Source organism: Lithobates pipiens, unplaced genomic scaffold (assembly GCF_037356315.1).
Source record: "Lithobates pipiens isolate NorthernLeopardFrog02 unplaced genomic scaffold, aLitPip1_a1.2 Scaffold_30, whole genome shotgun sequence".
NCBI lineage: Eukaryota > Metazoa > Chordata > Amphibia > Anura > Ranidae > Lithobates > Lithobates pipiens.
In genome coordinates, this window is record NW_027507791.1 from 127,827,634 (window position 1) to 127,847,331 (window position 19,698).

Genomic DNA, 19,698 nt, shown 5'->3' on the forward strand with positions numbered 1-19,698 from the left:
GGGGTAAAGGAGGCATTTTTTTAAAAAGCACAGAGACAGGAGATTCTGTTATTAGGAAACGAGGAGGATTATATATAGTAGTGAAAGTGGGTTAACAACCACTTTAAGCTGAACCCTCCATCCTTATACATGGCACTATTGAAGCATTCTAGAATATCAACTGACCCCTGTAGTTTTTAAACTTTCATTATAAATGTTAAGATCTTGTGCATGCTAACTAGTAATTCATTTGCTATTCATTTTCAGATTTTTACAGCCAGTTCAAAAGATTGATATGAATCTTACGGACCTTTTGGGAGAGCTCCAGCGAGATCCATGGCCTGTCCCACAGAGCAAGAGACCTTTGAGATCCTCAGGGGCGGCACTTTCTATTGCAGTTGGACTTCTTGAGGTAACAATAAAATGCTCCAGTCATCTATGCATGAAATTTGAACTTCTTCCTCTGAATGTGCACATTGTGAGTTATGCTGCACTTTGTTGTAGTTTGTAGTAATCTAAGTTATTCTAGGGAACTTGCACATTTTAAATACAGGTTACACTGTCTGCAAACTATGTTGTGGGTAATAAGGAAAATTGAACTAGTTAAGCTATTAATAATTTTGGTCTAGTTGCCAAGGATGACAAGAGAAAGGAAGGATTATATTTTTACTTTATCTGCTTAGGTAAATTAAAAGGATAGAGTAAGGAAAAAATATGCGTTTTTGCACTGCTGACTTATCAAGGATACATGCATAGGGGCTATCATCTTTACCATTGAGTCACTGCTTTTTTGAGCCATTAACTTAGTGCAAAAATCAGTGTATGTCAGGGAAAAAAGACAAAACAAGACACGTGCAGCACATACCTTCAATATGTTCTCATGTTTCATCCCTGTAAATACACGACAAGTCCAAAAAAATCATTTGTATTTTTTGTTATAAATACTAATGTTATCAGGGTTTTTGGAAATGAGACATTTTTTTTATCAGGAACATTGTCGGATACATTGTTTTAGCTGAATGCACACTGATGTGGAGATACTGGTGTATTGGTTTTGGACAATATGGCAACTGTTTTTGTTGAAATCGTGAGTTTTGCAGTCGGTTTAATGTGAGCGTTGACTGAATTCGTTTTTTATTGTACTGAAGAAATTTTCATTGGGGTAATGGTGTCCTATATTCTGTAGCCTAAGATAAGAACAGGGACAATTAATTAGACTTTTTTTTGAGATAACACAGAATATGTGTACAGGACAATTCAGAATTTTGAACCGGCAGGTTTTCTTTTTAGCATTTTTTAAACAGATTTAACAAAATGCCTTTGGAGGTATATTTGACAGACCAAAAGAGAAGTTCTTGTTAGGTTTTACATACACTTTAAGAACAACATCTAATATACAAATGTTTATTCTAGACCATGTGACTCACTGAATAGTGAAGCGAGGCTCAGGATAGGGCACATGTCTTTAAAAGCAGGAATGATAACTTTCTCTCTTTCTCCACTTTCATTCTCTTTATTTTCTGATACATTTATTTTAGGGGCATTTGGGTATTTTACCAATGCACCTATTCCTTCACCAGATAAAAGCATGTTACTTGTCTTTAGGACAGTCTAATATTGGTCACGATTTGTGTGTTTTTTTTTTTTTTTTAAACAGTGCACCTTTCCTAATACTGGCGCTAGGATTATGATGTTCATTGGAGGACCAGCCACACAAGGTCCTGGTATGGTTGTAGGGGATGATCTGAAAACTCCCATCCGTTCTTGGCATGATATTGAAAAGGACAATGCAAAGTACATGAAAAAGGCAACAAAGGTGAGTCCTACTAAGTTTTTGGCATTTCTTGCATTTTGGTGTCTGAGCAGGACTGGGGGAGGAAGGTATAACTGACATTGGTAGAAAAACATTATACTGAAAGATCAAAATAATGTTATTGTCACGTTCTTACACATTCATCGGTCTTATGAAAAACTGCCTCTTATTTAAACAAGGCTCTTTCACATTTGTAACACACCTGGGCTAATTCAACGACATTAACTGCTTCAGCCACGGAAGATTTTACCCCCTTCCTGACCAGAGCACATTTTTCGATTCGTCACTGCATCGCTTTAACTGACAGTTTTGCGTCATTGCACCCAAACAAAATGTATGTACCGTATTTGCTGGCGTATAAGACGACCTTTTACAGTAAAAAAAAAAAGAGCAAAAAGCTGGGGTCGTCTTATACGCCGAATATAAAGCCGAATACTCGCCGAGTGTGCGGTAATACTGTATACATTCAATATACACCGCTGAGCCAATCCCGGCGAGCGATGTATTCTATTAATGAATACAGCGCCTGCTCGGATTGGAGTAACAACCTCTGCAGCCTGCTCGGATTGGCTGTGAGAGTCAGAGGCGCAGGCTGATGATGTAACAGCCTCTGCCAATCCGAGCAGGCACTGTATGCAATAATAGAATGCATAGCTTTCCGTGATTGGCTCAGGGCGGTATACTATATGTATACTGTGAGACAGCATGTTACCCGGTGCCAACTTAGTTTCTGAACATACGGAATTCCTGCACAAGGGGGTCGTCTTATACAGTGAGTACAGCACAATACCAACTTTTTAAATTGAAAAGTAGGGGGTCGTCTTATATGCCCAGCCGCCTTATACGCCGGCAAATACGGTATTTTTTTTTTCCCCTCAAAAAGAGCTTATCCAACATCAAGACAATGTTTTGCCAATGTCTGTGCTCCGTCTTGCTGAAAAATGAAATCTTCAGAGTCTTCATTAAATTGTGGGAAAAGCCAGTCTTTCAGCATTGCAAGATAGAAATGTCCCATAACAGATTTTCCCTCCAAAAAGAAAGGGCCATAAATATTTGTAAACAAATCTGCAAAATGCGGGGCGTGGCCTGGCGATGCACTAGAGCGGACGTGTGCTCTGTGAGCTCCGGGGCCGACACCGCTAAAATCACCTAAAATCATCAAATAATACCTCATCTTCCTCGCCTGACGATGGGCCGGCGAACGGGCAAGTCTCTGCCCAAGAAAGGTGCCTCAACGGGGTCGATTAAGCGGTTCCTCTCCATGGAACCTGACGATGCGGAGGAGCAGGATGACCTAGGCCGCAAGCCGCGTGGTGGAGTGGACCTCGCCTCCCGCGATGGGCCGGACCGGAGATCGCGCTCGCCTGAGTCTTCTGCGGGCTCGGGCGATGAAGTGGACCTGCATCCTTCCGCCGGAGCAGCGTCGAAGGTGAGCGGCCTGCCTACCACCTCTGACCTGGCCTCTATGCTGCTAAACCTCGAGTGGGTCATTAAGAAGGAGGTCTCCGCAGTCCGATCGGATCTATCTCAAGTGTTGTTACGAGTCAAAGAATCGGAACAACGTCTAGATCGACATGCGAACGCTATTCGGTCTTTGCAGGCGACTACACGTCAACTTGCCATTGCTCATGGAACGACCGTTTACAAGCTCGAAGACCAAGAGAATCGCAACAGACGTAATAACGTTCGGATCCGGGGTCTCCCCGAAGCGACTGGGGACGACGACCTCTTACCGTCCGTCAGAGGCATTTTTAACAGCCTTCTGGGCCGAGCAGCTGATGCCCCCTTAAAGATTGATCGGGTGCATAGGGCACTTCGACCCCGCAACCTTACTACGGACATCCCACGATTACCCCGACAAGGAGCTGATTATGCAGAAGGCTAGGGGCGCTACACCATTTGACTTTGATGGGGCGAAGGTTATCCTTCTTCCCGGATCTGGCGAAGGAAACCTTGGATCGACGCAGGGCCCTGCGTCCCCTCACGGAACTGCTTCGGGCAGCGTCCATTAAATATAAGTGGGGCTTCCCTGCAGCCCTGATTGCTTCTAAGGATGGCAAAACCGCGATACTTCGCTTCCCGGATGATCTGCCCAGATTCTGCAATGATATGAATGTCACTGTCCCAGAACTGCCTGGCTGACAGGATGGCATCCCGCCCATGCCCGCTGGGGCCGACCAGGGTTGGCAGAGAGTGGGCCGTGCCCGTCGCACTTCCGCACCGGATTACCGCCCTTGAACCGGTAAAATGCCCTGCCGCTTGCTTCCCTGTTCTGGATGATGAGTTGTACTTGCGGGGAATACCGCCTAAGCGAGGTTGTGAGGTTTTTCCTACCATGGTTGTGCATGGACACGAACCGTTTCTGGCAGCTGCTGGACCTTGCGGGGCCGTGGGGGGACGTTCTTAGCCGTGGGGCCCACACCTTGGCGCCTCATTAGGGGCCCCTACCCGAGAGTGGACATTACTATTTTTTGTTCTGGGTCCTCTGATTGTGTTGTCTGTGTTTTACATATGTTTTATTTAATGGCGTTTTACTTTTCCTTCTCCCTTCCCTTGTTTTTTGCACTTGGTTGGATTGCGGTTTCCCCCTATATGCTTTACCGCCCTAGTTTCGTATTCTTTTATACAGGCGTTTTACTGTCCTCCGTACTGGATGATGTGATTTTTATGTTTTTATGTTTTGGTGTCGGCACCGGGCCGCTGGGCGCTGCTTCGGACCTTCGAGGTGTGGTTTGCGCCCGGTTGCCCGAGTCCCGTCCCCCCCTTTTTGAGCGGGGGCTGCCCGGCGCGGGGCCCTGGTGTCCGTACCCCTGTTGGGGTTGGGGGGCGCGGGGGCCCTGTGGCGGACATGTGGCCCGCGGACATGTGGCCCTGTGGCGGACATGCGTGCACTACTAGCTGTTGTCAGACAGCATTTTTTTCTGGTTCATTTTGTTTTTCCCACTACGGTAGGGTCTTTTCTTTTCTTGTTTCTTTATCTTTTCCTTTTCTTCTCCCTTTCCCCCCTCTTGTCTACTTCCTCCACCTCCTCCGACCCCCCTCCCCCCCATTTTGCGGCGGTCCGCCTCTGTGTTGCACTGGTAATGTTTTGGTGTTCGCGGTTCCTCCTCCTGAGACCTCATGGCCACTGTGAACCTTGTATCTTTTAATGTACGGGGCCTCCACGCCCCGGGGAAGAGACACAATTTATATAGAGAGCTGGGTCGTTTGCGGGGGGACGTGGTCTTCCTTCAGGAGACCCACCTCACCCATACGACCCTAGTTAGGCTACACTCGCCGAAGTACCCCACGTGGTACTACAGCCTCTCCGACATTCCTAAAGCAAAGGGTGTGGCCATTGGGATTCGTGGTGGAACCGCGTTCACGTTTGAAGATATGTTGAGTGATCCTGCGGGACGTTTTCTGTTTCTCCGGGGCACCCTGGGCAGCATGCCGTGTACTCTAGCCACCTTGTATTCCCCTAACAAGAATCAAGCGAGTTTTCTTGCCTCCACACTCAACTCCTTGCGGAGTTTTGCCCGTGGATGCATCCTACTAGCGGGCGACTTTAATGTTCCGCTGGAACCTACTTTGGACACCTCTAGGGGTGGCTCCTCTCTTTCCAGCAGAGGATTGAGGTTTATACGCTCACGACTCCATGACCTGCAGTTGATGGATGTCTGGAAAATCGCTCACCCACGGTAAAGGGACTTTACCTACTATTCTTCCGTACACCAAACGTATTCCAGAATTGATCTGTGTTTCATTGATCATCAACACCTACCGCTCATAGTGAAGTCAAGCATTGACTCCTCTCCCCTGTCCGATCACGCACCGATCTCATTAACCATCAAAGTAGAGTCCATACCCCTGAAATCCACTAATTGGAAATTGAATGAGGACCTGATAGCCGAGGAGGCAGATAAAAAGGTGATGGGTGACAATTTAGAGTTTTATTTTAAGACTAATGTAAGCCCTGACGTCTCACCAGGAGTGTTGTGGGAGGCCCACAAGGTGTATATTAGGGGTAAGTTTATGGAATTGGGATTTAGGAAAAAGAGGGAGCGCATGCTACACCAATCTACCTTGCTGCGTGAAATTGCAGGCTTGGAACGCCAACATAAACTGAACCAGACCCCGGGCCCTTTTCCATGCCCTGACGGAGAAGCGGGAGACCCTAAAGTCCCTTCTTCACTTGGACCAAAAGCGACGTTCTTGGTTAGTGGCTCACCGATTTTATGAGTGGGGGGATAAACCCAGTAGGTTATTGGCCAACTCGGTGCGACAGCGTAAAAATGCGGCGTTCATTGCTAAAATTAAGACCCCCTCGGGAGCCCTGGTGTTTGATACCCCCCGCATAGCCCGTACGTTTAGGGACTTTTATCAACGTCTGTATCAGGTGCACCGGGACGTCCGAGATGGAGATACACGGGGACGCCTTATTCGGGACTATCTGGCCCGTGCCGCCCTCCCCACGCTCTCCGCAGAGGTCTTGGCTTCCTTGGAGAGTGAGTTTACGGCAACGGAGCTTCTAGGCGCCATGAAGAGTATGGCCTGTGGTAAGGCCCCGGGTCCTGACGGCCTCACGGTGACTTATTATCGAGCGTACGCTGACATACTGCTCCCTTACTTAACCAATTACGCTAACGTGACCTGGACCGGCGGAGACCTTCGTCCGGAAACCACTCATGCCCACATCACTGTTCTACCCAAGGCGGGCAAAGACCCCAGTGATTGCGCGAGCTACCGTCCTATCTCGCTCTTGAACATTGACGCAAAGATTTATGCTAAAGCTATAGCGAACCGGCTGCTCCCCTTGATACCACAATGGATCTCGCGGGATCAGATGGGGTTCATCCCTGGGAGGGAAGCGCGGGATAACTCTCTTCGCACACTTTCACTGATGGCGTATGTGCCGCGGGCTTCCCAGCCCACCCTGTTACTCTCCACGGATGCTGAGAAGGCGTTTGACAGGGTGGACTGGGACTATCTTATGGCTACGCTGGCGCACCTAGGCATTGGCCCCTCTTTGCGCTCTAAAATATCGGCGTTGTACCACCACCCCACTGCTCAAATACGGATTAATGGCACCCTTAGTGACCCCTTCACCTTATACAATGGAACCCGCCAGGGATGCCCACTCTCGCCAATTTTGTTTGCAATCTCCCTAGAACCCTTCCTCTCCCTCATCAGGCACAACTCGAGTATACATGGTATATCAATAGGCAAGACGGAGCACAAATACGCAGCATACGCTGATGATATATTGTTTTATGTGCAACAACCATTGATCACCCTCCCCAATCTTATGTCTGAGTTTTCGGCCTATGGCTTGGTCTCGAATTTTAAAATTAATATGTCCAAATCGGAACTATTAAACATCTCTGTCCCCGCCAGACAGGTGTCTCACCTGAAACGGAACTATCCCTTTACTTGGCAGATGAGCTCCATGAAATATTTAGGTATTCAACTCACGCCCTCCCTATCGTCCCTTTTCCGCGCTAACTTTATACCCCTGCTTAACACACTTAGGTCAGATATCCAGAAATGGTCCCAGCTACGACATTCTTGGTTAGGCAGAATTGGGCTGGTCAAGATGAATTTGCTGCCCAGGGTGCTCTTCATGCTTCAGATGGTCCCGTTCGGGATAGCGGTGGGTTTCTTTACAATTTTGACATCTATGGTATATCGATATGTATGGAATAGGAAAAGACCCAGACTGCCTAGATCTCTCCTCACCCGCCCTAAATGTAAGGGTGGCTTAGCAGTGCCAGATTTTAAACTTTATTATAGATCCATTGTGCTGACTAGGCTCTCTGATTTGAAATATTGCAAAGATACGAAACTTTGGGTTAATCTAGAAACGGACCTATGTGGCGCTGAACTTTCCACGCTGATGTGGATCCCGAGGAAATTCCGGACTCTCTTGCCTACTACGTCACCGCTAACGCACTCATCCTTGATGGTATGGGACTCTATCTGTAGGACGCATGGCTGGTCGTATAACTCCCCCCTGATGCCTTTGGTGGGACACAATTTCTTCCCGCCTGGTAATATAGACCCTCAAACTCACCCATGGCGGCTGGGCAATAACATCTACCTGCATCAATTCGCCGGCCCCTCCGGCGTTTTGTCGCTTTCTTCCATCATGGGTGAATCCCCCATATCATATATGGACCGCTGGAAACATCATCAACTGTTGGACTTTGTTCGCTTGCTCCCAAAACCCTTACGCTCCTTGGCGGAGCTTACGCCTGTGGAAACCGCATTTGCCGACACTAGCCCAACTGAGAGGCCGGTCTCGTACTTTTATCAAGCACTGCTGTCCCTCACTTCTACTGGTACTCCCACATTCCTACGATACTGGGAAAGGGAACTGCATACGGATCTCTCACCGACCCAGAAATCACAAATCCTAACCCTGGCACATACATCCTCCGGATCCTCTAAAGCGCCAGAAATGGCGTATAAACTTTTGACCAGATGGCACTACACGCCTGTGGTATTACACAGGTTTTCTCCTCAGTCCTCACCACTGTGTTGGCGGGAGTGCGGGGAGGAAGCTACTCATGCTCATATTTGGTGGTACTGCCAGAGGATCTGCCCATTCTGGCTGGCGATTCTATATTGGATTAAAGAGATCCAGGGTTGGGAGGTCCCTAACGACCCGTGGTATGTTCTGTTCCACTGCACGGGGAAGCCAAAAGGCCCTTATAAGAGGTCGATTACACCCCACCTTCTTAATGCCGCAAAAACCCTCATTCCACAGTTTTGGAAACTGAGGAAGATCCCTACGCTCCGACGTTGGTTACTCAATGTGGATACCACCTATTACATGGAGGACCTGACTCTCTCCCTCCGTGGTAAATCTGAGCTGGCAACGAAGATCTGGGCCTGTTGGGTTGCCTTTTAAATACTCCTCTAGCTATGCAGACATAATGTCTCAACCACTGTGATGTGATTATAACTCTTAAGGTTTCTAATGTAATTCTGCAGCTGGTATCAGAGGTGGACCTGCCTTCCTTTCCCCCCCCCCCCTCCCCCCCTCCCTCCCCCACTCCCACATCCCCCTCACTTTTCTATGTCTTTTTCTTCCTTTCTTCCTTTTCTCTTTTCTTTCTCTATCTCTGTCCATTGTATTCTCTCTTTAATAATGGAAGAGAAGGATGTATTTTTATTACTGCAGAGGTTGACTGGTTCCAGCAGCGGTGATTTGTACCGATCACCGGATCCTGCGCCTTTGCAGGCCTGAAGGTGGTCCCAGTCTGTAAACTACCTCTAGTAGCTAAGCCCTCATGGGCAGTATGTTGCTCTGATCCATAGTAACTAACGATGTAATAACACTGCCCCCTATGTTGGTTTATGTATTGCCTACTATGCTATTGTACATGCTTCTTTTCTTCAATAAACATTAATAAAAAAAAAAAAAATATGCAAAATGCACATTCATCTTCCCCTAAAGTGCGTGGTTGCTCTGGAGCTTGCACCCTTAAGTAAATGCCCCTATTCTTCAAATTGTTTATACCAATGACAAATGTTCTTTACCACTGATGGATCAATCCTGAACGGCATAGAAACACACGCTGATCCGTTATTACAGACTCAGTCTTTCTAAATTAGAGAGCACAAAATGACTTCTGTCGCATAGATGTCATCCTGTTGATGACTGAGGTTAGCGCCTGTTTGGTTGCTAGTATCTAGCGCCCATCGTTGGAAATTTTTAGTACAGGTTACCTTTTCCTTTTTTGACCATTTTTATAAAATTTCACTTTTTCAAAACAAAAGACAAACACAAGCCATCTTATAAGACCAGAACAGATCGTTGCAGAGATCATACACAAGTCTACATAAGCACTAAAACCTGTGCAGTAGGACTGCAACAGATAGCTTCTAGGCTGTGGGGGTTATTTACAAAAGGCAAATCCACTTTGCACTACTAGTGCAAAGTGCACTTGAAATTGACTTGGAAGTGCAGTCGCTGTAGATCTGAGGGGGAAATGCAAGGAGAATAAATAACAGCATTTTAGCTTACACATAATTGGATGATAAAATCAGCAGAGCCTCCCCTCATTTCAGATCTACCCCTCAGATTTACAGCGACTGCACTTCCATGTGCAATTTCAAGTGCACTTTGCACTTGTAGTTTGCACTTGTAGTGCAAAGGGGATTTGCCATTTGTAAATAACCCCCTGTATTACACAAACGTAATAAAAGAGCAGTCTAAATGTGTGGACATCATTATTAGGGGTCTAGGTTCCAACTGAAATATGTTGCAGAATATCCACAAAACTACAAAGATAGGGGGAAAAGAGAGCACAAGAAGAAATTCCATTTTGTAGCTTCTTGCTCATGGGTAAAATAGAAAGCACCGACATTAAAGCGAACAAAAGACTCACAGGCTGTCCTCTCGCAAATGTGAAGGCTCCCAAACCACATTGTGGAGTGCTACCTTGTCTGCCAGGTGCGCTCTGAGAGATTTCATAATCTCCACATCCTTTAATCCTGGAATAAAGCTCAATGGAGGACGGCAGCGCTTGTTGCTTCCAGTGAAGGGCTACCAAGCATCAAGCCGCCGTTACGAAGTGAGATGTTAATTTCTTAGCTAGTCTGAATAAACTGGGAGGGAGCAACCCTAATAAAAATATTTTTGGACTACGGGGTATGTCCAGATCAAACAATCCTTGAATAAGATCTTGAACCGAGCACCAATACGGTTGCAGAAGTGAACATTGGCAATACATTTGTGACGGCAGCGCCAACAGCGATCTGAAGCTGAGGGGTATATGCCCTATAGGCGAGCTGCAATCATGTACCAAAAGAAAAGCACCTTGTACAGGTTCTCTTTTTAAAAGAATACATATAGAGATTTTAGCCGTCCGAGACCATATAGTCCTCCACTGATCAAATCATGTTTCCCTCTGAGTTCTTCAAAGGGTAGAAGTGTGCGCGATATGGGTTCAACTAGGTGGCCAGAATGAAATGCATTTCTCGCCAACCATGGGGAAATCATTTGGTGGGTGAGACTTTTCTGTATCTTAGGGTGATAGTGGAGAGTTGTCATTAAAAAAGGCTTCAGATAGGAGTTGCATATTATTTGAGGTTGAAAAAAAGTCCACAACGCAAGTTCATCAAGTCCAACCTATGTGAAGATAGGTATCGGCTGTCTCCAAACATTGTGTAACCACGCCAAAGAGTGCAAAAGAGGTTGAAGGCATTAACACATCTGCATTCCACAATACGTTATCTATTTCAGTCCAGCGAATATACAACCCACAAGGCTATTGCCCTCAATTGTACCACATAATAGTATTGTATGAGATTGGGAAAGGCCAGACTGCCATCATTCTTAGAGGACTGATTGGGCTATCCTATGTTTATGGTTCCAATTAAAATTCAAAAGATCCACCTGAAGGCTCCGGAGATGTTTCAGAGGTGTGGGAATCGGTAGGATCAGGAAACAAGACAGAATCTTAGGCAATTTTAATCAGTGCTAAATGACCCAACCAATAGATTCAGTAGTGCCTCCATTTGGCTAAAAGTGATCCTATGGACGCAAAGAGGGGTTTAAAATTGGCCCCATAGAGAAAGTGCTATCGCAGTGTAATATGGATCCCTGGGTACTTAAAATGGAACTTTACAGATACCAACTTGATAAAAAATGCTCTTTAGGAAAGTACATACATTTTACAGTTTAAAAAAACAGTTGCTTTCCTGTCAAACCGTCAAATGGCTGGTGCCATAACTGATCACCATGCCAGTTACAGAAACAACTTCCTTGGCTTTAAAGGATAGGAGGGTTTAATTTCTCTTTAAAGCTATCAGCAACTGAGCACCTGCAGAACAGGGGAACACAGTGTGTTACTGGATTTTAAACCATATAGGCACTTATTTTTAATGTTCTACATAGCTATACCTGCAAAAGGGGCCAGACTGAAGTCATCTAGCAGGACTTAATTTCTTCTAACTAAAGTTCTGAAAGATACTGCACCTCGTGGGAGGGGATATTGAGCGGTAAAGCTTATGATTTAGAGCAGGGGTGCCCAACCAGTGGCCCGGGGGCCACATGTGGCCCGCGGAGCCTTCTGATGTGGTTACTGGGCTGCTTTCAAACTGATCCTGCAGGTGCAGCGCATTGCATCTTCTGGTTACCTTCACTGAGTCATAGACTTCTGTTATTACCTGCAGGTTTGGTGCACTTTCAGAAAGTGAACAACACCTGCAGGATATAATAGACATCAATGGCAAAGTGCATCTAACCTGCAGGAAATCCACAGGTGCACTGTGCTGCACCCGCAGTACAGGTAAACTGCCGCACATCAGTGTGAAAGCAGCCTTAGTCCCCTTTCACGTGATTGCTTCAACCCACATTTACCTCTATGGAGTGGAAGATGTAAACGGACTTGTGTCCATTTGCACCCACCTACATCCAATCCGATCTACTAAAAAAAAAAAAAACAGAAGGGGATCCGTCCCCTTACATCTGGTTGGATCGGATAGGGGGGCCCAGAGAGTAGAGTGGGCTGTGTCCATGAGAGCGGACACAGATCTGTCTTCTGTCTGCTCCACTTATTGTGGCCTGCGACCAGTTACCAAGTCGCTTAAGTGGCCCTCACTCTTCAAAAGGTTGGGAACCCCTGATTTAGAAGAATTGACCTTATATTCAGACAAGGCACTGAACTTATCTAGTAGTTTGTGAAGATTGGGGAGGTTGATGTGGGGCTGTGTCAAAGTCAGGAGACCGTCGTCTGTAAATAAGAACATTTTAAACTCTCTTCCCCTAACCAAGACCCTATGAAAATTGGGATCATGGCGGATCTGGACTGCAAGAGGTTAAATACACAGATCGAATAATAAAGGAGAAAGTGGACAAGGGTGAAGGAGCCTTATACAGGTGTTTATTTGCTCTGAGGAAAAAAAACCCAGAAGCCCGGGTATTCAAGGGTTGTAAAAAGGAATGGCCAGTTCAGCCTGTTAAAGGCCTTCTCAGCATCTAAACTAAGTAGAAGGGCCTCAGGTTTTTTTTTTTCTATTGATAATTTTTACTAGATTAATGACCCTTCTTGTGTCTTCTGTGTGTCACCTGCTTGTCTCCAAGGGACAAAACCCACCTGATGTTTGTGGATCAATGAGGATAGAACCTCATTAAGCCTATAATTCATACAAAAGTTATGGTCCTTGTTTGGTTTAAGTTTAAGGGTGAGATATGAGGCTAGCATATCCCTCAGAATTTCTCCTCCCGCATAAATCCATTAAATAATGGGTCAAATGTGGTAAGAGAATGGGTAAAAAGGCCTTATAATAATTGTAGGGCAGACCGTTTGGTCCTGTAAGTAATACAGCTTTCATTCATTGATTATTAGTGTTTGCACAGATATAAAAATAAAAAATTGGGTCATTCAATTTGAAACGCACTGTATTTATGCCTTTTGGTTTTTGCCTAGAATTTAACCTTAAATTGAGATTCTTTTTATGAAAATAATTTTCTGTGGCACTCTGGAATAATTACAGAAAATAAACTGTAGAGCATTTTAATGGACACATCATGAATTGCAAGTAGGTGGCAGTATATCCCAGAGTATCGGTAATTCAGTATTCTAATTAAACAAGTTCATAGCAATCAGGATATGCTAAATATGGTAGCACCATGGTAGAGAAATATGAAACACGCTGCAATAACACAAGTAGGGTCTACTGTTTACCTCATTACTGAATCAATTTGATTATAATTATGGATTGGGATAAACTAGTGTTATTAAAATAACATAGGGACCTTCTCCCCCCCCCCCCCCCTCCTTCCCCTTCTTCAATATTTCCCTCCATCCATGTTACAATCAATGTAATAATGTTTTTATATGTACCTTATTTTCTTTTGAAAATCACTGAAAAAAATAAACCATGGGATCAAAAGCTTATTATTATGTGCTGCCTAGATTGGCCAGAGAAAACAGAAGCTTAACCACAAGCCAATTCTGACACGTCTTTACTGTAGGTAAAAATCATATATTTTTTTTTTTTGCTAGAAAATTACGCAGTACCCCCCCCCCCCCCCAAAATAAATAAATAAATACATTATATATATTTTTTAGCAGAGACCCTATGGAATAAAACTTTTTTATGTCACACAGTATTTGCGCAGCAATTTTTCAAATGCATTTTTTTGGGGAAAAAAACGCTTTCAGGAATAAAAAAAACAAAACACAATATTTACCCCAATTATTTTGTATAATGTAAAAGATGATGTTGCACCAAGTAAATGTCATGCTTTAAAATTGCATGCACACGTGGAATGGCACCAAACTTCAGTACTTAAAAATCTCCATAGGCTACGCTTTAAACATTTTTACAGATTACCAGTTTAGAGTTACAGAGGAGGCCCAGTGTTGAAATTTTTGCTCTCACTCTAGTGTTGGCAGTGCTACCTCATGTGTGGTTTAAATGTGCAGGAAATCGCCTGCTGAAAACAAAGATATCTGGATGATGCCTGCAGCTGCGGTTTGACGGCAGAATGGCTCCCATGCACAAAATTGCCATAGCTGTACGGCGGCTGCTTTAAGGGGTATACTCGCTGAGTCACTGTGGAGCCGATATGCGTGCCTGGCGGCCACGATGTCCGCCGGGCACTTGTGTTCGCTCGTGACAGAGCAGGAAAGTGGATCTGTGTGTGTAAACACACAAATCCACATCCTGTCAGGGGATAGGAGACACAGATCTTGTGTTCCTGATATTTAGGAACACCAGCCTGTCTCCTCCCCCCACAGTTAGAACACACAGTGAGGGAACACATTAACCCCTTGGTCGCCCCCTAGTGGTAACCCCTTCCCTGCCAGTGACATTTATATAGTAATCAGTGGCTGTTTTTTAACACTGATTGCTGTATTGCCCGATCTGTCCGCCGCAATGTCGCAGTCCCGATAAAAATCGCAGATCGCCGCCATTATTTGTAAAAAATTTAAATAATAAAAATGCCATAAATCAATAACCTATTTTGTAGACGCTATAACTTTTGCGCAAACCAATCAATGCTGGCTTTTCTTTATCGAACATCATGGGGCACAGCGCACCATAGTAATAACTATATGGGTTATAGACCACCTTTAGGGGAATGGACACTAGTATAACCAAAAAGGAAACAGGAAGTCCCCCTCCCTATATAACCCTTCCCATAAAGGGAGACCCTTCCGTTTTTTTCGCCAGTGTTTAAGGTGTTTGTTACGGTTGATGAAGTGCTAAGAGAGCGCCGCTAAGTAATCCCTGATGGGATCAAGGGGCTGTGCAAACGGATTCATCTAAAGTGCTTGAAAGCCAAATGGATGGTACCTGGGCCTCGTACAAGAAGAAACAAGGTTTTCACCTGTAATGCTTCCCTTTTGAGAGCCTGGCCCTGGGACCCGGTACCTTGGTCATTAATACAGCCAAATACAGCCGGCAGGGTGCTGTACAGATGCAAGGGAGTGGACCCGTGAAAGTGAACCTTGAAGGTCTGGCATGACACGGCCCGCCATAATGGGTGAAGGCTGGATCTGTTTTAATAAGTTCCAGCAGTCCTGCGGCGGGATCAGGTAAGTCAGAAATACAGGAAATGTGTGTGTATATGTGTATAATTCACTTGATCTTTCTGGTGCGATGCCTTGTCTGGTTTTGCCACTAGAGGGTCTAAAGCTACATACCTGGTTCTAGCATTCCATGCTTCCCCTGTGATGTGCTCAAGTGACAAGAAAGGCTTCCTGCAGCAGCTTTGCTATTTCTCCTGCTCTGTCAGCCATCAGTAGGGGTTTGGGGGGACCATCCACCATCAGAGAGGTCAGGTTCCCCCTGCTGAAGACCCCCTGCCCCCCTCCCTGATCCGCCCTCACTACAGGGCCGACTATCTCCGCACAGAGCGTAGGAAAAGGATCCTTTATTAATAAAAGGGGCAGAGCCTAAGTCTGCCAGGGGAGGTGTGGCTTAAACGCTACCGGCGTGCACGTGAAGAGGCTCACTGCTTAAAAGCTTTACACTCTGGGAGTGTCTGGTTGGCTAACGGAGGGACGCAGAGTGCTCAAGGGCATGTGAGCTGTATGAGTGTGTGGATACAGGCATTTCCAAGGGGCACATTTACTCAGCATTGAGACTGAGCATTTATAGCAGCATATGTAAATTGCTACACTAAAGCTCGGCAGTAGATGCATTTTGTTTAGTACCTCTGCTTTTTTTGTGCTTGGGACTATGCCTGCCTGTAGCAGGGGTAATTCATCAGGGGGGACTGCAAAGTCGCTGCGGTCAGAGCCTGAGGCTCCTAGTCGCACACCCGCAGTTCTATCCTTCCCTGAAGGACCTGGAGTATCTGGCGAATAGGCATGGTGGCTACCCCCAACATGTCAGCTTCTGTATTCGTCACAAGGACAATTTAGCTTTGGCTCTGGCTGGTTTGGAGGGAAAAATAGCCGATTTGTTCGCGTCATCCTCCCAGAAGGTGAGAAAATGCGGCAGATCCCCTTCTCCTGCCCTTGACCTTCCATTTTGGAACAACAATGGGCAGATCATAGTGAGGTACCTTTTTGAGGCAAGGAGGTTCAGGTGATTCCTCTTCTGAGGATTCACCATCTAAAGAACCTTTCTCAATGTCGCTGTCTCAGAAATTGCTAATTCAGTCCCTTAAGGACTTGGTCCGCTCTTGATATAAGTTGTCTCCTGCAGGTTTCCTTCTCCTCTCTGGGCTCGCTAAAACCCACCGAGTTCCCATGCTTTCCCTATGCACCCCTTACTGGAGCAACTGATTTATGCTGATTGGGATCACCCAGATAAGCAGTTTTCTCCCCTAAGAAATTTTCATTTCTTTCCCTTATGGAGAAAAAGTTCTCAAAGAGATGGTATTTGCCAGAAGTGTGGATGCTGCCATCTCCTCTGTGAACAGGAGTTTAACTCGTCCAATGGACAATGTACAAGTATTTAGAGATCCAGCTGATAAAAAGTTGGAATCTCAAATAAAAGCCTCATTTGCTGTAGCCGGTGCGTTGGTACAGCCTGCAGTAGCATCTGATCAAGGAGTCCATCTATCGGTGTCTCTCCTTGCGCTTATGTTGATATATATCCGCAGGTCTCTGTGGCTTAAAAATTGGTCATGAAAAATTGATTAAGCTGCGCTAAATCATAAACCCACATAAAATTCAATGAAGTAAAAAACATTAGACAAAATTTCAATAATAATGTGCAAAATTAGGCCTATTACCCCCAGTCCTAAAGAATAAGGGTTATGGGAATAATTGATCTCATTGAACAATGAAAAAAGAAGAAAAAAATATATATAAAACAAAATAGTGAGCACCCAATGTGTAATTATATAAACATTTAAATCCCAACAGAGTCCAATATAGATGAAATCGTCAAATCTTCTACTGTGTAGCAAGTGCTTGATCCACCACCATACAGCCAAAATTACTCCTTCGTAAGGGGTGACGTCGGCGCATCGCTCAGCCCTACGCTTTTCGCAAAAAATTGCGTCATCCAGTGGCCCCTGGATAACGCAATTTTTTGCGAAACACGTAGGGATGAGCGATGCGCTGACGTCACCCCTTATGAAGGAATTGTACCCAGGAACGACGAGTTTGTCCGTTTGCGTCCGGCCGGCGCTTCGGACTTAAGGCTGATCTTTCCTTTGTGCTTTGTAAGTGCATTTTTGTTTTTATATTTGAGTTATATTAAAAAGATTTTACACTATTGGAGCTTCATTTCTTTTGCATGGAATTGGCACATATGACCTAATATATGGGAGATAACTAAAGATACTTGTTTGACAACCTGGTCATGATATCGGTGGAGGGAGGAGAACAGCTGAGACCCTTTTGAAGTGGGAGATATCTATTGTTACATGCTGTTGGCGACCCTCTGTAGTGGGGGGTCATGAAATTCTGGTAAGGAGTATTTTTGGCTGTATGGTGGTGGAGCAAGCACTTGCTACACAGTAGAAGATTTGACGATTTCATCTATATTGGACTCTGTTGGAATTTAAATGTTTATATAATTACACATTGGGTGCTCACTATTTTATTTTATATTTTTTTGTTTTTCTTATTTTTTCGTTGTTCACTGTGATCAATTATCCTATAACCCTTATTCTTTAGGACTGGGGGTAATAGGCCTAATTTTGCACATTATTATTGAAATTTTGTCTGTTTTTTACTTCATTGAATTTTATGTGGGTTTATGATTAAGCGCAGCTTACTCAATTTTTCATTTTTTTTCTGTAATTATGTAATACAGTCAAGCCGCAGCTGATCAAAGTTCCATTGTGGACGATTAGTATAATAATTTTATCATAGCGCAGTTTTTTCCTTTTTTTCCAATTAAAAATTGGTCAGCCCAGTTTCCATGCAAGAAGCTCTTGGCTGGGTTTCCCTTTCATGGAGAAAGGTTGTTTTGGAAAGATTTGGATAAGTATATCCAAAAGATTTCTGGGGGTAAATGTACTCTTCTGCCAGTTAAGAAAAAGAATAGAGGGCCTTCTTTCAAGACTTCTCCTCCTATGCCTGTGGCAACAGCCTCCAGGCAGTATCGACGGCCTTCACCGTCAGGGGCAAAGGGTAAGCCTCATAACCAGACACAGGGCTACAAAAAGACCTGGGGTCAGAAGTCCACAAAACAGAATTCCAAGGCTTCCTTGTGAAGGTACGCCCCTGCTCGATCGAGTGGGGGGGAAGACTGCGGTGGTTTTCAGAAACTTGGCAAGAGGAAGACAAGTGGGTTCACTCTGTAGTAGACCTAGGCTACAAACTAGAGTTCCAAGCGTTTCCACCATCGCGTTTTCAAAAAATGTTCCCAAGGACCCAGTAAAGAAAAAGTCCTTATTTCTGGCACTGGACCAATTACTGTGTCAGGGAGTGATAGTAGAGGTTCCCTCAGAAGAGAGGGACATGGGGTTTTATTCAAATCTCTTTACGGTACCAAAACCAAATGGGGATGTCAGACCCATTCTAGATCTCAAGAATCTGAATCGCTTCCTAAACATCTGCTCCTTTTGAATGGATTTGATTCGGTCAGTTGTTTCCACCCTATGGAGAGGAGAGGTTCTAGCATCCATAGATAACGAGGATGCGTATCTACATGTGCCAATATTTTCCGATCACCAGAAGATTCTGTGGTTTGCGGTAGAGCAGCGTCACTTTCAGTTTGTGGCCGTGCCTTTCGGTTAGCCACTGCTCCCCAACTGTTTACAAAAGTGTTAGCCCCAGTACTAGCAAGACTAAGGGGCCAGGGTATAGCAGTAATAGCATACCTAGACGACATGCTACTGGTAGATCAGTCAATAGCGAGGTTAAATCAAGGGGTGTCCAGAACAGTCAGTTATCTGAGACACCTAGGCTTGATTCTCAATCTAGAGAAATCATCCTTGCAGCCGGTAAGAAGGCTGCAGTAATTGGGCCTGGTCATAGACACAACCCAGGAGGGTGTTCTTGCCTCAGGCAAGCTCTAAGAGAGCTGATCCAGACTGTCGAGGAAAAGAAGGGTCCTTCCATTCGCCTTTCCATGAGACTACTAGGAAATATGGTAGCTTCCTTCGAAGTGGTTCCCTATGCCCAGTTTCATTCAAGACTGTTGCAGCACAGCATTCTGTCTGCTTGGAACAAACGGATCTAAGCCTTGGATTATCCAATGAATCTGACTCCAAAGGTACAACAGAGTGTCAACTGGTGCTTGATTACTGGGAATTTACAGAAGGGGAAATCCTTAATTCCAGTTTCCTGGAAAGTAGAACCAACGGATGCCAGCCTATGGGGCTGGGGAGCAGTTCTAGAAGAGACCACTGTTCAAGGGTAGTGGTCAGAGTCTGAGAAGACCTTGCCCATCAATATCCTAGAGATTCGGGCAGTACGTCTGACTTGAATAGCCTGGACGTCAAGGTTGCGGAATGCCACAGCAGTGGCCTATATCAATCACCAAGGGTGCACCAG

General features: G+C 45.1%; 1 protein-coding gene across 2 annotated transcripts in view; it reads left to right on the forward strand.

The window, feature by feature from the left end:
* The window catches only part of SEC23A (SEC23 homolog A, COPII component), a 256,161-nt gene that overhangs the window by 49,699 nt on the left and 186,764 nt on the right, over window positions 1–19,698 (forward strand). For both annotated transcript variants that reach the window (XM_077464838.1, XM_077464839.1), the window contains 2 exons: window positions 247–391; window positions 1,637–1,795. In XM_077464838.1, the coding sequence (XP_077320964.1) occupies window positions 247–391; window positions 1,637–1,795 (304 nt within the window). The remainder of the gene's footprint in view (window positions 1–246; window positions 392–1,636; window positions 1,796–19,698) is intronic.